Raw genomic sequence first — 15,337 nt, 5'->3', positions numbered from 1 at the left:
CTGCCTTGTACGGAACACAGTGGATGGCCCCACTTGAATAGCCGCAAGAGCGAATCATATGCAAGAATATTGGCCCACTCTTAACCCGCCGGAACTTGTGGCTCGACTTTCATCGCCCGCCTCTGGACCGTCACTTCCTGTAAATACCACCCTTCACAGCACTTGGAAGCCACCAATCCATCTCCAACTGTGTGCTGGACATCTTTAACTCCTAGACTGTGCCACTTACTCAACACTTAAGGGTTTAGCTTTTCACCGGCTTCTCTCTTGCGATTCGTTATCGCGTTCCACGCAATCCGGCTGCGACGACACGGCGCACGACACGGCGCACGACACGGCGCCTTTTGGTCTCCTCTCCAGGGTGCGCAGGCACCATGACAGAACCCGAGAACTTCGACGACGAGCTATTTGCAGATCTGTATGTTTTGCTTTGATGACTCGACCTCTTTCCGGGAGCGCCTGCTGACTGCGGCTAGGTATAATGATGACGAGCCAGCGGCCAAGACAACATCCGCGCCTGAGCCCGATCACTATTCAGCTGCGCAGTCTGCTGCCCCGGAGGGCAAGAATGACGAAGCTGAGGACACCGGTCAGAGCCAGGATTACAATGGAGGCGATAGCGCACAAGTGAAAGACGAGGACGAGGTTGAGGAGGAAGAGGATGACGAGATCGACTTCAACCTTGGAAATGGGCCGTCCACCACTGTGACACAGACACATCGCGATGAGAAACCGACACATAGCGCGCCACCCGCACCTGCGGCCCCGGCGAAGGGTCCAAATGCCAAGGAAGACGGGTAAGTGGATTCATTCTCCTTTGTCTGCGACGTGACACACATACACACCACAACACAACAACGCCCACTTGTTGCTCGCCTGGCGGAGGCTGCCAGCTGCCACACTGAATTATGGCGAAACTGCCCTGTTTGGGCGCTCCGAACCACCCGGCGAGCGCAACGTCATTCCTGACGACATATGGGTGATGAAACGGGCCGCATTCAAGGCAAAGTCGGAGAACTGGTCGGGGTATTGGTATGAGCCAGGGGCGTCTGTACGTGATGGTACGGATGGGATATGGGCCTGCCCGCAGCAATCTGGGCACATCACGAATCCGCGCGTGCGGAACGAATGAACGAGGCGAAAGCCTGTGCCGAATGGTGCAGCATCCAAGCTTTGGCCGGCCTGTAAAGAGGGGGGAACTGAACTCGTCCGGACAACGCACGCTCGCTACGATAATACAGCACCACGACGATATACCGAGAGTCTGTCCTTCTGTGTCCATAGCCCAGTCGCAGATAATCTTAGAGCACCAGAGACCACTGCCCCCGGGACGGTCCCGGGGCGATGGCTCTGGTATCTAGGTCAAGATTTGGCAGCGAGTAGCGCAGAAACCGGGACAGGACAACTAGCTTGAACGATAGGCAAGAGCACGAGACAGGAACAAAAATCTCCCAAGTTCGGCACAAAGCTCGCTGGTATTTCTGCGCTGCATCTCTCTCCTCGCTTGTGGGAACGCTGAAGCGTGAGCCGCATTGCCGCGCTTCAGTCGCAGGAAATCGCCTACCCAATTCCAACATGGTCAACCATGATCCGCTCCGGGTTGTCGGCGACAAGGGTTTCGAGTCGTCGTCGCCTTGGCCCGATTTCATTGCGCTCGACAGCGACGACGATTGTCAGTCGCTCCGACAACCTCGCTGCCACCACCTGGGCCCCATCTCGCGCGGCAACCAAGTTGATTCTACCGAGGGTAGACCGAAGATGGAGACGTCGTTGGAGTGCAGAGATGGGTACGGGCCAAACGGAGAATCGGCTGGTCACTGGGGCGAACGGGCAGCTCCGCGTATCGAATCTTTGCGAAAGCCCTCTTGCTCTCGCTGTCCAACAACACTGGATGGATGCCTTGTCCCGAGTCAGCGGTGCTACGGGTTGCTGGAGGGCAGAACCGCGCGGCTCGCTGATTACCTTGCCCCCTCGCTCACCCACCTTGCCCCTATCCGCCCGTCCCCTGTGCCAGCTCATATCTGCCATGACAGGCCGTGACCAGACAGTCAGTCTCGCAGTGGGATGTCGATGCTAACGAGGCTGCGAACACAGGAAGATGTTTATCGGCGGACTGAACTGGGAAACCACGGACCGTAGGTGTTGCTTCGAGGCGTTGGTCCAGGGCCACTCTTTCGCTAACCGGTCTTGCAGAATCGCTGAGGGACTACTTCTCGCAGTTCGGCGAAGTGGTGGAATGCACCGTCATGAGAGACGGCGCCACGGGCCGCTCCCGCGGCTTTGGCTTCCTCACCTTCAAGGACCCCAAGACGGTGAACATCGTTATGGTCAAGGAGCACTACCTGGACGGCAAGATTGTACGTGCATTTCACCTCTCCTCATCTTCTCCGCCATGAGCCTGTGTTTCTATCCGCTCAGCTCGCTAACCGCAAACCGCTATCGTGCGCGTCCACAGATCGACCCGAAGCGCGCCATCCCGCGCGACGAGCAGGAGAAGACGTCCAAGATCTTCGTCGGCGGCGTCAGCCAGGAGACCACGGACCACGAGTTCCGCGAGTACTTCGCGCAGTTCGGCCGCGTGGTCGACGCCACGCTCATGATGGACAAGGACACGGGCCGCCCGCGCGGCTTCGGCTTCGTCACGTTCGAGAGCGAGGCCGGTGTCGAGGCCTGCCTAGCCGCCAAGCTCGAGATCCACGGCAAGCCGATCGAGGTTAAGAAAGCGCAGCCCCGTGGCAACCTGCGCGACGACGACGACGCGGCCCGCCGCGGCGGCAAGTTCGGCCGCAAGGGCCAGGGCATGGGCGGCATGGGCGGCATGGACGACGGCGGCCACGGAGGAGGCGCCGGCATGGGCGGCATGGGCGCCGCCAGCACGGCCGGCATGTCGCCGCAGCTGATGGCGCAGTACATCCAGCGCATGCAGCAGGCCTTCGCCATGATGCAGCAGCAGATGATGATGAACCGCAACATGAACCCGGCCATGTTCCAGATGATGTACATGCAGCAGATGCAGCAGATGCAGAACATGATGGCCGCCCAGCAGGGCCGCGGCGGGCCCGGCCCCATGGCCAACATGAACCCGGCCCTGATGCAGCAGCAGATGCAGCAGATGCAGCAGATGCAACAGCAGATGATGAACCAGCAGGGCGGCGGCCCCGGCGGTCCGGGCATGAACCAGGGCGGCATGTCTCCCGGCGGCGGAGGCAACCAAGGCCCGGGCGCCGGTCCCGGCGGCGGCGGAGCCGGTCCCAACCGCGCCGGCTATAACGCCTACGATCAACAGCAGCAGCAGTTCGAGCAGCAAAAGTACGATCAGCAGCAGCAGCAGCAGCCGGGCCCGGGCCGGCGCGGCGGTCGCGGCGACATGCAGCACCAACAGGGCGGCTACGGCCAGGGCGGGTACATGGGCGGCGGCGGCGGCCCCACTAGCTGGGAGGGCATGTACGACGACGTGCCGCAGCCCATCATGAACCAAGGAGGCGGCGGAGGCGGCGGCGGTTTTGGCGGCGGGCGGGGCGGCGGCTTCCACAAGGGCGGCCGTGGTGGCGGTCAGCAGCAGCCGCCGCAGGGGCCGGTGGACCCTGCGAACGCGCCGCCTGCGAACGCGCCGACGGGGCCCAAGAATGCCGGCCGGCCGGGCGCGAATTACCGCGGTGGCGGCCGCGGCGGGAACAGGGGCTTCCATCCGTATGCGAGGAGCTAGAGGTCTTCGTTTTCGTTGGAGCAGCAGGATGGGACCGGATGGGGGCACTGCAGTGGTGGTGGTGATTGGCAGTGGCAGTGGCAACAGGGATGGTGAATGTTGCTCGGCTTCTTTTCCCCTCATTCTTTGTTCTTCGATTTGGGTTTTCGCTTGACGTTCTTTGCTTCCTAGTCCTTTTTTGCGTTGGGCGGGGATGTGGTAATAGGACCAGGCTGAAGGCTTCCCAGGCTGTCTGACGAGTCAGAGGCAGAGGGCGGTTGCTCTGGGGAGGTTGAGGTCTCATACTGGAAGATAAACAACATCAAAGGGGCAGTTTTTTTCAGGGGTTGGTTGTACATTATAACTAGCTCAACGCACAATGCCGCGACTCCTCGTTTACCATGACCTGTCCCGTGATGATGACAGCGTAGTTGATAAGCCTCTCCCGTGGCCAGCTACCTGGGCCAGTGCCAGCAAGCTCTTATTGTCTTTCTCACTCTCCGTCAACCATACAGCTTCGTAAACCCTTCCGGCGGCGGCTGCAGCCAGTTGCGCTCATCATACTTCCAACCCTCGGCGCCCTCAATGATGTGGAACGTGTAGATGATCCTCCCCTTCTGGCTCAGATTCCGCTCGCTCTTGTGCAGCAAGTTCCCATGGATCAGCACCAGCGTCCCCGCCTTCACCTCGCCAAGGACATACTCCCCATTCCTCCTCTCCTCTCCCCCAACACCCTCATGTTGGTCCCCATACACCCCCTCCCCCTCCACCCGGGGCACAGGAAACAACTGCCCCGCTTCATTCGGCACCATCTCGGTCCCCTCAGCTGCTCCCGGCTTCCGCACCAGGCGGCGCTCGACCCCGGCCCAGCGGTGCGACCCGGGCAGGAAGCTCAGGCAGCCGTTCTCGTGCGTCGCGTCCTCGAGCGCGTACCAGAACCCGACCGCGCTCGGCGGGTCCGTGTACAGGAAGGTCGAGTCCTGGTGCGCCGGCACCGCCCCGCCGATCTCGGGCTGCTTGCAGATCACCATGCTCTGCAGCACGCGCGGGTCGGCGAAGCCGAGCGAGCGCGCCACGGCCGCGGGGGCGGGGGCCACCGCCGGGGTTTCAGTTTTGTCATGGGTTTGCGGCGGCCGCAGGAGCGCGGCGAAGGGCGGCGACAGCATGTGCAGCCCATGGCCGATCTTGTTGACGGCGCGGTGCGGCGGCTTGGTAAGCGCGCCCGACACCGGGTCGAAGGCGTCCTCCTCGAGGAAGAAGCGGATCTTGTCGCCCGAGGTCAGGAAGTAGTCGTCGCCGACGTGGTCCTCGCCCGTTTCGCCGCCGGTGCGGAAGCGGGTGAGTGGGTGGTTGGAGAGGTCAAGGGTGCCGAGCAGCCGGTGCGTCTCGGCGAGCAGCGCCGACACGGTCTCGGGGCTCAGGGCGTCCGGGATGATGAGGTAACCGTCGCGGTGGAAGGCGGCCAGCTGCTCCGGCGTGAGGCCCTCCGAGGGCGGTTCCGCGGATGACATGGTGGGTGGTTCTTCTGTGCGTGAGTCGGGTTAAGGGTTAGGGCGTTGGTGTTGATATGGATGAGGGCTGGACCTGCCGCAGTGTTGTGTTTTGCTGTTGTCGGAGTTGGAGATGAGGCTGAGAACGAGAATGAGGGGTGAGTTGACCCCGCCGTGGTTGAGGCGCGGTATCTTATCTGGGCTTGCTGCTCGCTCTCCCCTATTCCCCTGCCTGCCGCGCGTGAGACAGAGAGCTACAGTCAGGAAGGTGCAGGACTCCCAAGGGTCATGTCCACAATTGCGAAACGCAAGATGAGCACAATAGCAGAGGTGTCAAATGCATTAAAGCAAATATATACCCCGTCCCCGTCCCCGTCCCCGTCCCCGTCCCCATCTCCGTCCCCGTCCTATCCTTTAGCTATGGCCCGTGAATAGAGGCGCCGTGCAAGTCTCTAGCGAACCTCCCGCGGAACAAAGATGAAGGTGACTTCAAAATGCCAGCCTAACCCGGCCCCCCAGAGCAGCACCCCATCCCATCCAACCTTCCACCTGTGGAACCTTCAGCACCTCAGTGAAAACTAACCGATCAAGGAGAAAAGCAGAAGAACTGGGGAGAAAAAGCGATTCAACAGCATGTACACACGATCTTGCCCCTTCCCCTCTGGGCCAGGGCAAACCGAGCCCACCCGAGGCAGGGTGCCATGGCAGACCACGGTAGAAGGGGAAACCGGACTAGATAAGGATGGTATCAGGCAATTCGAGAATCCAGAATTCCACGACGCCAGAGAAACGGAGGAAGTAAGGTAAAAAAATAAAGAGACACGAGGAAACCAAAAACGACTCGAGGGAAGAGGTAGCGCCCTCGCAACCCAAGAAAACGCCCTGAACGCCTCCCAACCGCAACCCCCATCACCCAACAACCTTAACCGCCTCTCCCCTCCCAAGCAAGGCCAGCCTCAGCGCCACCACCGCCGCCGCCGCCGGCACATGAACGCTCTCTTTCTCTCTCTCTCTCTCTCTCTCTCCCAGCCCGCACAACATGCCATGCCACCTAGTGTACTTTTACTTCCTCAGCGCGGCATCGTACACGGCGGCGAGGGCCGACACGGCGGTGCCGACCAGCACGCCGCGCCAGCCGCTGTACAGGGCCGAGTTGATGCGGGCGACGGCGTCCGGGCTGATGAGGCCGCCGAAGGTGACGCCCTGGGCGTAGACGACGTAGGTCACGACGGCCTTGACGATGCTGAACGTGAGCGGGTCGACCGCGTACTCGCCGCCGTTGCCGCTGCCTCCGCTGCCGCCGCCGCCGCTGGTGCTGCTGCTGCTGCGACGGCCGCGGTGGTGGGGGCCGTTGTTGCTGTGCGCGGCCGACAGGTTGAAGAAGTAGCCGAACAGGGCGGGCAGGGCGACGCTGGTCAGGGCCCAGGTCAGGGTCGGGGACCAGAAGGCCGGGGTCAGGAGGGCGAACATGTCGGGCAGGTGGACGGGGTAGTCCGGGGTGCGCAGCAGGGGGACGGCGGGCACGGTGAAGGCGTAGCGGTCCGGCAGGACCTCCTGGCGCAGCTTGTACAGCTCGAAGAGCGCGATGGCCGACACGACCGACTGCACCGTCGACAGCCACTCGCGCGTCAGCTGCGCGCTCTCGGGGATGCGCGACTGCTGGTACAGCGTCGAGACGCGCTCGCGCACCGCCACCGTGCCGCGGTCGACCGCCTGCGCCACGTCCGCCGGCGTCGCGGGAAGCGAGATCCGCGAGGCGAGCGAGAGCGCGCGGGCGGGCGTGCGCGCCAGCGCCGTGGACGCCGCCTGCGCGACGTGCGCGGGGGAGGTCGCTGTGTCTTCGTCCTCGCTGTTGGGGCATTGGCGTGGTTAGTAAGGGTATTAGGAGGGGTTGTTAAGGGGGGTTTGTTTTGTTTAGCCGGAGGGGGAGGGGGGGGGGGAGCGGGGGGAAGGGTCCAAGAAGACGCGACGACGCGTGGAGTAGTGTGCAGAGCAGAGCAGAGCAGAGCAGACTCACTCGGCAGCGGAAATGGCGTCGGCGGCCTTGGTGGTCCGCCGTCTCGACGTCTTTACATCTGGCGCAGGGGCAGTCTCCTTCTTGACGGGCGAGCCGCCGGCGCGGGCGCGGCTCTTGAAGTAGTCGGTAAACCGGGGGTCGGACTGGTAGCGCGTCGCGTGGTCCGACAGGTGCTCGTCGAGCGCGAGCTCCAGATCGCTCTTCCGTAGGCCCTCGTAGCTGCGCAAAAAGGAAAAAACGCGTCAGACTTCAACGTAAATGGGTACAAATTGGAGGGAAAGATCGCGACGCGTCCAAACTGCAAAGGGGGGCCCCGGGGGGATCTGGTGATGCGTATTGTGTGATGCAACAACGCGGTAGTCAACGCCAGCGAACGCATCCTCTCCCACGCATGCAAACAGATCCAGCACGAACAAAGAACCGCACCAAGTAAATCGCAAGTGTTTTGAAATTTCCCTCCTGAGAATTTGCAACCTAGCGACCGTGCCAGGGGAGGGAGGTCAGGAATGGCATTGCAAACGTACTCTTTGAGCCCAACAGCCTGTGCCAGCTCCGTGAGCTCCGTCTTGCGCTGCCGCGCGAGCCAGCTGTTTCCGCCCGACATGGTTTGAGGGGTGACGAGATCGACACGGTTGTGGTCGCGCAAATGAGGCGATTCCAATGCGATGCTTTGCGCGAGGATAAGCTAGGGAGCGATGTACGGGATGGTTGCTTTGGCGCAAGAAGCTGCTAAGCTATGATGCCAAATACTGGGGCTGGATGTGGATGGTGGAGGGGGAGGGGAGTGTGAGGTGAGCCGTGCGTTGTGTTGTTTATGTTTTGTCCCGACGTGTTTTGGGGTTCATCAGTTAACTACCGCGAGGAAAGGCAAGGTACAGGTAGGTTACGTTATTATGAGGGCCCGGGGGTTGCCGGCCCGGCACCCCAGTTTCGGGCGGGCAAGTTACCTGGTAATAATACACGGGCAGTGACCAGCTAGCGTCAAAGTCAACCCCAGTAGCGCGTGTTCTCTTGGGCAGGCAGGTGATTGCCCGTCGAGTCGCCTTCTCGGGCTTTGGGCCATCTGAAAAATTGGGTGGCTGGGGAAGGGAGCTGCGCAAGTCCAGTGAGGTCATTTGGGGAGCTCTCTGCACTGGCCAATCACGGTATTTACTCCACTTTGTTGACCAAGACGGAGCGGCAGCAGATCAGCCCAACATTCATCAGCAGCTGGGTGAGTGGTGGATGAGCGGCGGAAGTAAAGGGGGGAAAAATAAAAATAAAAATAAAAATTAAAAAAAAAAAAAATAACCAAAGAAGGGAGAACGTCAATTCTGCATGGCGCTAACTAGTCGCATCATCATGAGCAGCGAAGTGCCGTTATATACGAAACGCTCATATCGTCATCCAAGATCCCAAAACCCCCCTCTCGCCCCCCCTTCCCGCGCCCGATAACCCGCAGTTTCCGCCGGTTCTACACTACACACGACAGAATCCTTAAACCAGCTCCGGGTCGCTCACAAACCGCTCCATGCCCCTCTTGACCAGCCGCACGGGCACGTGCCTGCCGCCGTGCAGCTTCAGCGTCAGCACCGAGTCGGCCTGCCGGATGGTCTCGGTGCTGCGGGCCTGCGCGCGGCGGTACAGGGCGCGGCGCTCGGCGGGGCCCATGGCGGCGACCTGCTCGTCGGAGGCCCAGTCGTCGACGGCCAGCTCGATGCTGTAGCGCTGGAAGATGACGGCCAGCACGGCGCCCATCTCGACCATGGCGATGCGCCGCCCCAGGCACGACCGCGGCCCGTCGCTGAACGGAATGTAGCTGCCCCGCACCGGCCGGTACAGCGCCGCGCTGACGTCGCTGCCCTGGAACCCGCCGTAGTCCGCCCGGTCGTCGATGTCCTCCTCCACCACCGCCGCCGCCGCCACCCCGCCTTTGGTGGTGGTGGTGGTGGTGGTGGTAGCGGTAGCGGCAGCCGCGGCGCCGCCACCGGCAGCGCCGTCCTCGTCGCGCGTGCGGTACCACCGCTCCGGCAGGAAGTCGTCGAGGTCGGTGGGCGCGCCGGGCGTGCGCTCGCTCGGCCGCGTCGGCCACCAGCGCGGGTTGCGGTGCGCGCACACGGCCATCAGGCTGCACGACATGCCGGCCGGCAGCACGTGGGTGCGGCCGTCGATGCGGATGGCCTGGTCGGCGTCCGGCGAGACGATCTTGGGCACCACCGTGACCGGCGGCACCAGGCGCAGCGTCTCGTTGACGCACGCCCCCACGTGGCTGGCCAGCAGCGCGTTGATGTGCTTCTCGTAGTCCCACGTCGCCGGGTCCGCCCCGCCGAACAGCCCGTCGATGTCCTGCTGCAGCCGCCGCTGCGCCCCCGGGTTCGTCGCCAGCTCCACCAGGCTGAAGTGCAGCGTGTTGGCCGTCGTCTCGTGCCCGGCCACCGTCATGATGAAGGCGTTTCCCACGATTTCGGAGTCGTCGAGCTTGGGGCCGTTCTCCTTGGCCGCGCGGTGCCCGTACTTGGACTGCACCAGCTGGCCCATGATGTCCATGCCTTCGCGCGGCGCCCCGCCGCCCTGGGTTTCTTCGATTTTGTCGCGGAGGAATTCGTCCATGTACTTGAGGTAGTTGACCTTGGCCTCGTAGGCCTCTCTGGCCCACTTGAAAGGTAGGACTCCTGCGGAGGCCGGGTTAGCTCCCGTGGCCCGGGTGCAGCGAAAGGGGAGGGGGGAGAGAGAGAACAAAACGCACTGAGCACCGTCGCTGGAAAGAGCAGAATGGTTACGATCCTCTCGAGCGTGAGGGCCACCGACGCGGCGAAGCTCATGGTGTACCCCGGCGGCGCGTCCAGGCTGCCGTACTTGGCCAGCTTGGGGTCGATGTCCTTGGGCAGCGTCTGGCCCGGCCAGAGCAGGCGGAGGCCGAACCCGACGTAGCCGATGATGTTGAGCGCCCAGGTCATGGTGTCGTGCTCGAGCGACCGGATCGTCTTGGTCGTGCCCGTCCTCTCGCCCTCGGGCCCGAACCACGTGTCGAGCATGCCGCGCGTCTGGCTGATGGCCTCGGCGAACGTGTGCGCCGCGTTCTTCTCGTTGAAGCTGGCGCTGGTGATCTTGCGGTGCACGCGCCAGACGGCGCCCTCGGTGGTCAGCACGTTGTGGCCGAACATGCTGAGGATGCCGTACAGGGCCACGTCCTTGGGGAAGGCCTCGCGGCGCTGCGTCATCCGGTGGATCACCTCGGCACTCTGGGTGTACAGCATGAGCCTCGTCGGGCTGGCGAGCACGAAGGTCTCGGTGCCCAGCCGGTCAAAGTGCGTCTGGCCCGTCTTGTAGCCCCACTCGGGTATCATGACGCTAGGTGGGCGGCGCGGTCAGTCCAGTCTCGTCTCGGTGATGCCGGGGGGACGGTGGCAACGGATGTGGATGTGCTGGGCTTACAATAGCCAGCCTTCCCACAGCGACCTTGGAAGCAGCTGGATCAACGGCACCCATATCTTGAACGTGAGCTGCCACAGCAGGGATATGGGCGAGATGGCTGCAGCTCGTCTGTCAGCAGGGGTGTGACGGGTCCTCGGCGTTGCATGGCCATGGATGGATGGCACTTACGGACGGCGATGTAGACGAGCCCGGTCTTGCGCGCCTTGGCGATGTTCCTGCGCCAGCCGGAGATGTACTTGTAGATGGCCAACCCCAAGCCCGCGCATAAGACTGCAAGCACGGGAAACGCCATGGCTACACCCGCAAGGAAGGCGGCCGGCCCTAGCGTTGCTCGGTGTTCAGCTTGGTCAGCTTGCTCCTCTGCGCTATCTTCTCCTTTCCTGCCCTTCTCAATTCGCCAGCGCTAGCGTCATGGGAAGTCGGCAGATGCAACGGCCGTGGCCAGATGGAACGAGTAAGGAGCAGAGGCGTTGCCAGCAACGGCAGACGGCGGTCGATCCAAGTTGTTGCTGTGTTCTATGATGATTATGGGAAAGCCAGCTTTTAAACAGGGGGGAAGAGAGATGCGTATGATTAACTACGGAGAGTACGGACACATGTACGGAATACTACGGGGGACGAGGGTCTGATCTGTGGGGCGCACTCGAGATTCAGTTCTTGAAGGGATGGGGGTCCAGAGGGGTCCGGAGGGAGCATGATGAACTCCTAGCGTCTGGACATGCGTGCATTGCGTGCAGCACTCGTTTCTCCTTCCATCGGCTCGCACACGAGGCGAACCTGGAAAGGCCGGTCACGGTTACACTACGGAATACACCCGGATCATCTCCGGTGGGCGTACACTGCCCGCAGGGCACACGGCACAGTGAAACCGATGCTGTGCCAAAGTTCCACGCCACGTTCTACCAGTCCGAGTTGGCGGCTCAGGGTCTGAAACAAGAAACTCGACCGTTGGGGCCCGCCGCCAGGGGCCAATGACCTGGCTGCAGGACGTGCAGAGTGGAATTTTCGATGGCCCGCAGACGGGGGTGGGAGGTGTGGGGGGGAGGGGGAAGGGTGCTGCGCAGGCCCAGTTTCGTGTGCATACTTACAGTACACTATCGCATGCAAGACGCTTCGATTCTGCATGTTGGATCTGAAGTTCGTGAACGTTGGCAGTTAGTGGCGCGGATGGCAAGACCGAGCTCGCTGTTGCGAGAGGCCTGGAGCACCTAGGTAGGTAGGTGGTTAGCTGCCCGACTGTTTGGCGAGCGAGACCTCGGTTAGAGAGTGCAAGCATAAGGTAGATGGGTGGTATGTATGTATTTACCGTTTCTCATCCTCGAGATGCTTGGGCATTTTCAGGATAGAAATTCTCCGTAGTGGTGTTCCCACTTGTCCTCGTGTATCCATGTATTCCGTACTGCGTACACCCAAAAGATCCAGATTGATCAATCGGACTTGGACCGAGAATGTGGAGACGGTGAAAGTTCCCGCTGGGCTAGTGTAGCGTGCTGACCCAGATGGAACCAGAATCCACTCACTAGTGGACACTATACTAACAACCGAGGAAGTGGTTGAGCTACTCAGTCGCTGACTACCAAGGTAAGGTAGGTAACGAGATTTATGTAGTGGACGCTATGTCCGAATTATACACGCCCCGCAGCGGGAATTTGGGATCCGGAACGAGACGCAGCCCAAAAGGGCAGTCACCCCCAACCCACTGCATGCTTCTCTCTACACGACTGCACTACGTGGAGCCGACACCGACTTCTTTCCGACGATGCACTGCTGAGGAACTTCTTTGCTTGCAGTCGAGCTCGAAACACAATTCGTGTTGCGATAACTCAGGTACCTCTAGTGTTGGAGATGGCCAAGGTGGACCAGCTGCGGCTCGTGATGTCTCTAACTACTGCAAGTAGCACGTTTCCGTTTCACAGCAGGGGTGAGCAGCATCTCGTTTGGCCACACTTGCATCCCGCAATCGCCCGTGCCGGCCGTTCCTCTTCTTCCTTTCTCAGCATTTTGGGGTAACACCAGTGCGCCACCGCCAAGTCCGAGACCCAGCCAACCGTCGTCTGTCCCTTTTTGGCGGAGAGCCAAATCGACCGCAAATAAAACCTCATCGCGTATGTATGTCCATACATACATGGTGCCCCTGCCCTTTTTTCTGACAAGAAAAACACCACCTCACTTCGGTGCTGTCCTGCGCCCAGTTACAGGATTCCACGCGATGGATGGCAACAGCGATCCGTCTTACCGCTGAACTTACCTACCTACGTGTGAGTAAGATAAATACGGATACCTCGTGGGTTAACAGATGAAGTTTCTCCCGTATCCTTCTCATGCGCTACAAGTCCGAGGATACCGTCGCCATTGGTTTCCACGCATCATTCTCGTGCGCTACAGTCCGAGGATGCCGTCATCATCGGTTTCGAAGCCCTTCGCCTCAGCCTCGATCCTCCACAGGACAATTTGGGTTACTCTTGTCAGACCTCCCCTGCTACAACGGCTCTGCCAGCTCTTCCTGCCGACCAGGCTGATCCAAGTTCCTTCGGATCTCGATGCACTCTGCGGGCCGATAAGGATAAGCCCGGTAGAATCTACTGGGCGATCAACCTTGGGCTGTGGTGAAGGTCGCCCCGTTACTTACACAGTAATGATGGCAATTGGATGTCGAGCGCGGGGGTATGCTCAGCGCTGCGAGTCAAGGGAACGTCCAAGCCCTCTGAGCACGAGCCGCGGCGCCGCTTATCTTTTCCGAACCGTCCAGCTCACCCCATGACGTCCTCCGCCGCTAAGCAGTCTGATCTCAGCGTCGTCCTGTTCCGGAGCATTCTCTCGGCCGGAGAATGTCAAGTTGAGAAAGGATGACACAAGAACGACAACTTGCCCTCCACACAGTGCGCGACCAAAGTCGCCTTTCGGGGAGGCCCTGGCGAGGGAATTCACATCCGAAGAGCTAGACCCCTACCGGAGCTGCGACCAGACGGGGAGCTAAGATGATCTCGCCGCTTTGCAGGGAACGCCAGTTTTTGCCTCTGCTTGGTTATCCACTTGATACTTGGCGGCCGGCGTGGCTCACAGTAACAGCCGCCTGCCGAAGAAGCTTCAGCTGGCAATCACAGTCGTCTAGACTGAGGAGGCTCATCAACATCAGCAAGGCATCCCAGCCTCTGTAACTATCGCCATGTCAGCAGCTCACTGTTTAGCTTTGCCATTTCTGCCTTCCGTGGATGTGTAACGACTTCGCAGGATCTACGTCCTTCGTTACCATATAGTCCTCATCTGGAAGCATTTCCCTTCACACTCATGGAATACTCTGTTCCTTGCAGTCAGAGACCACCTTCGAGTCACAATACTACGTCGTGGCCTGTCTGAGATTACCTGCTGCCAATATCTCTTGCTGGCGTGATAGAACTGCCACCATGCCCAGGGTCACCATTTGCTACCCCGCATTACCTGAGAGCATAATGGCGAAGTTACCACATCACGCAGGATGATGGGTTCTCGAACTTAAAACCAACACAGGCGTCAATTGTCGCCAGCGCCGCGCCTCGGCGAACGCAATACTGCCTTCTGTGTAGATGATGATTGAGATACACAGGCTGCTAAGAGCCCCAGACGCCGCCGCAAACACAAGACCCCAAGCCATTCTAAGTGCCCTCTCTGACTGAACCCTCTCATCCCCGCGTCCGTGGCCCGCGAAGGCCCTCCGATAGAACACCTCTATAAGTCCCAATCTAAACCGTCCGGCCTGGTACTTTTGTTGCCCCTCCATCCGTTTCCGTAACATATATCCCGGAGTCATGAAGAGCCCACTTTTCGGACCGTGCCCCTGAACCGTCCCTTATACCTTAAGAAGACCGAACCAAAACCACATCAGCACCGTCCCAAACGCAGAAAAAGCACACAATAACACCCCTAGGGGCGAAGCGAACGGCCACAAGCATCATCATCATCATCACCACCACCACCACCCACCAAACCCACATCACCCCTATAGCGCCAAGTCAGGCAAGCCAGCAAGCAGGCAGACAAGCACGCAAAAACACATTACCATCAAAAGCACAAGCCAACCGTCACTCGTCAACCCATCACAAAAGGCATAACCGCAACGAGAAATTAAGGCAACGCAAGCATAGCCCAGGGCAAGCGCCGTCCTACCGACGAGCCAACAGCGGGGCAAATGCTAAGACATAAGAGGGATAAAAAACCAGCCGAGCAGTTCTTCGCCGATATCTGGGCGACGGCGCTGATGATGCTGGTGTGCGAGTGAGGACGGAAGAAAAAAAAAAGAAAGAAAAAAAAGAAAAAAGTCAAGACGGCGGAAAAATCCGAACCCGAACCCCAGTGATGAAAATGACTGACGCCGGTCCCAATGCTGATGACACCGGTTCGAATGCAGACGACCCTGGTTCAGATATGCTTGACGCCGGTCCAAATGCAGCCTGTCCGATCCCGATCCCTAGTCCCAGTCCAGTCCAGTCCGGACCGGTCCGCGATCCGATGCCCGAACACAGAGAGTAAAAAGAAAAGAGAAAATGAAAGAAAAAGTAAAGGAAAAAAAAGAAGGCGGCGGTGCCGCATGTGCTTCCCTCCTTCTGATCGTTAATCATCACTCCCTGTCCGGCAGGCAAGGAGGAGAGGAGCAAATCAGTCAAGTTGCGAGGGGATCCCGAGCTCTCGCGACGCTGTTCTGATGGCAGCGGGAGAGGGTATGTCGGGGTAAGCATCGTCGGAGTTAACCGCGTT

The 15,337-nt window shown here is 60.3% G+C and overlaps 5 protein-coding genes across 5 annotated transcripts; 1 reads left to right on the top strand and 4 right to left on the bottom strand.

Moving 5' to 3' along the window:
- Positions 1 to 140: 140 nt before the first annotated feature.
- Positions 141 to 3,947, top strand: THITE_2108809 (uncharacterized protein). Its single transcript, XM_003649767.1, has 5 exons — positions 141 to 418; positions 477 to 797; positions 2,095 to 2,135; positions 2,194 to 2,357; positions 2,456 to 3,947. Exons 1-5 carry the CDS (start codon positions 375 to 377, stop codon positions 3,704 to 3,706), a joined length of 1,821 nt encoding a protein of 606 aa, XP_003649815.1. The 5' UTR covers positions 141 to 374; the 3' UTR covers positions 3,707 to 3,947.
- THITE_2108806 (uncharacterized protein) lies at positions 3,948 to 5,309 on the bottom strand. Its single transcript, XM_003649766.1, has one exon. It carries the CDS (start codon positions 5,194 to 5,196, stop codon positions 4,189 to 4,191), a length of 1,008 nt encoding a protein of 335 aa, XP_003649814.1. The 5' UTR covers positions 5,197 to 5,309; the 3' UTR covers positions 3,948 to 4,188.
- Position 5,310: 1 nt separating this feature from the next.
- THITE_2108803 (uncharacterized protein) lies at positions 5,311 to 7,901 on the bottom strand. Its single transcript, XM_003649765.1, has 3 exons — positions 7,717 to 7,901; positions 7,193 to 7,411; positions 5,311 to 7,024 (listed from the first exon to the last, which is right to left on the bottom strand). The coding sequence occupies exons 1-3, from the start codon at positions 7,794 to 7,796 to the stop codon at positions 6,238 to 6,240; spliced, it is 1,086 nt and encodes a 361-aa protein (XP_003649813.1). The 5' UTR covers positions 7,797 to 7,901; the 3' UTR covers positions 5,311 to 6,237.
- A 666-nt stretch (positions 7,902 to 8,567) lies between these two features.
- Positions 8,568 to 11,111, bottom strand: THITE_2108800 (uncharacterized protein). The gene is made up of 4 exons (XM_003649764.1): positions 10,775 to 11,111; positions 10,607 to 10,703; positions 9,918 to 10,522; positions 8,568 to 9,843 (listed from the first exon to the last, which is right to left on the bottom strand). Exons 1-4 carry the CDS (start codon positions 10,896 to 10,898, stop codon positions 8,669 to 8,671), a joined length of 2,001 nt encoding a protein of 666 aa, XP_003649812.1. The 5' UTR covers positions 10,899 to 11,111; the 3' UTR covers positions 8,568 to 8,668.
- Positions 11,112 to 13,918: 2,807 nt separating this feature from the next.
- Positions 13,919 to 14,647, bottom strand: THITE_2108799 (uncharacterized protein). The gene has a single exon (XM_003649763.1). It carries the CDS (start codon positions 14,235 to 14,237, stop codon positions 14,073 to 14,075), a length of 165 nt encoding a protein of 54 aa, XP_003649811.1. The 5' UTR covers positions 14,238 to 14,647; the 3' UTR covers positions 13,919 to 14,072.
- Positions 14,648 to 15,337: the final 690 nt, after the last annotated feature.

Source organism: Thermothielavioides terrestris, chromosome 1, assembly GCF_000226115.1.
Source record: "Thermothielavioides terrestris NRRL 8126 chromosome 1, complete sequence".
In the NCBI taxonomy this organism is placed as follows: domain Eukaryota; kingdom Fungi; phylum Ascomycota; class Sordariomycetes; order Sordariales; family Chaetomiaceae; genus Thermothielavioides; species Thermothielavioides terrestris.
This window is presented reverse-complemented; position numbering and strand designations above follow the sequence as displayed.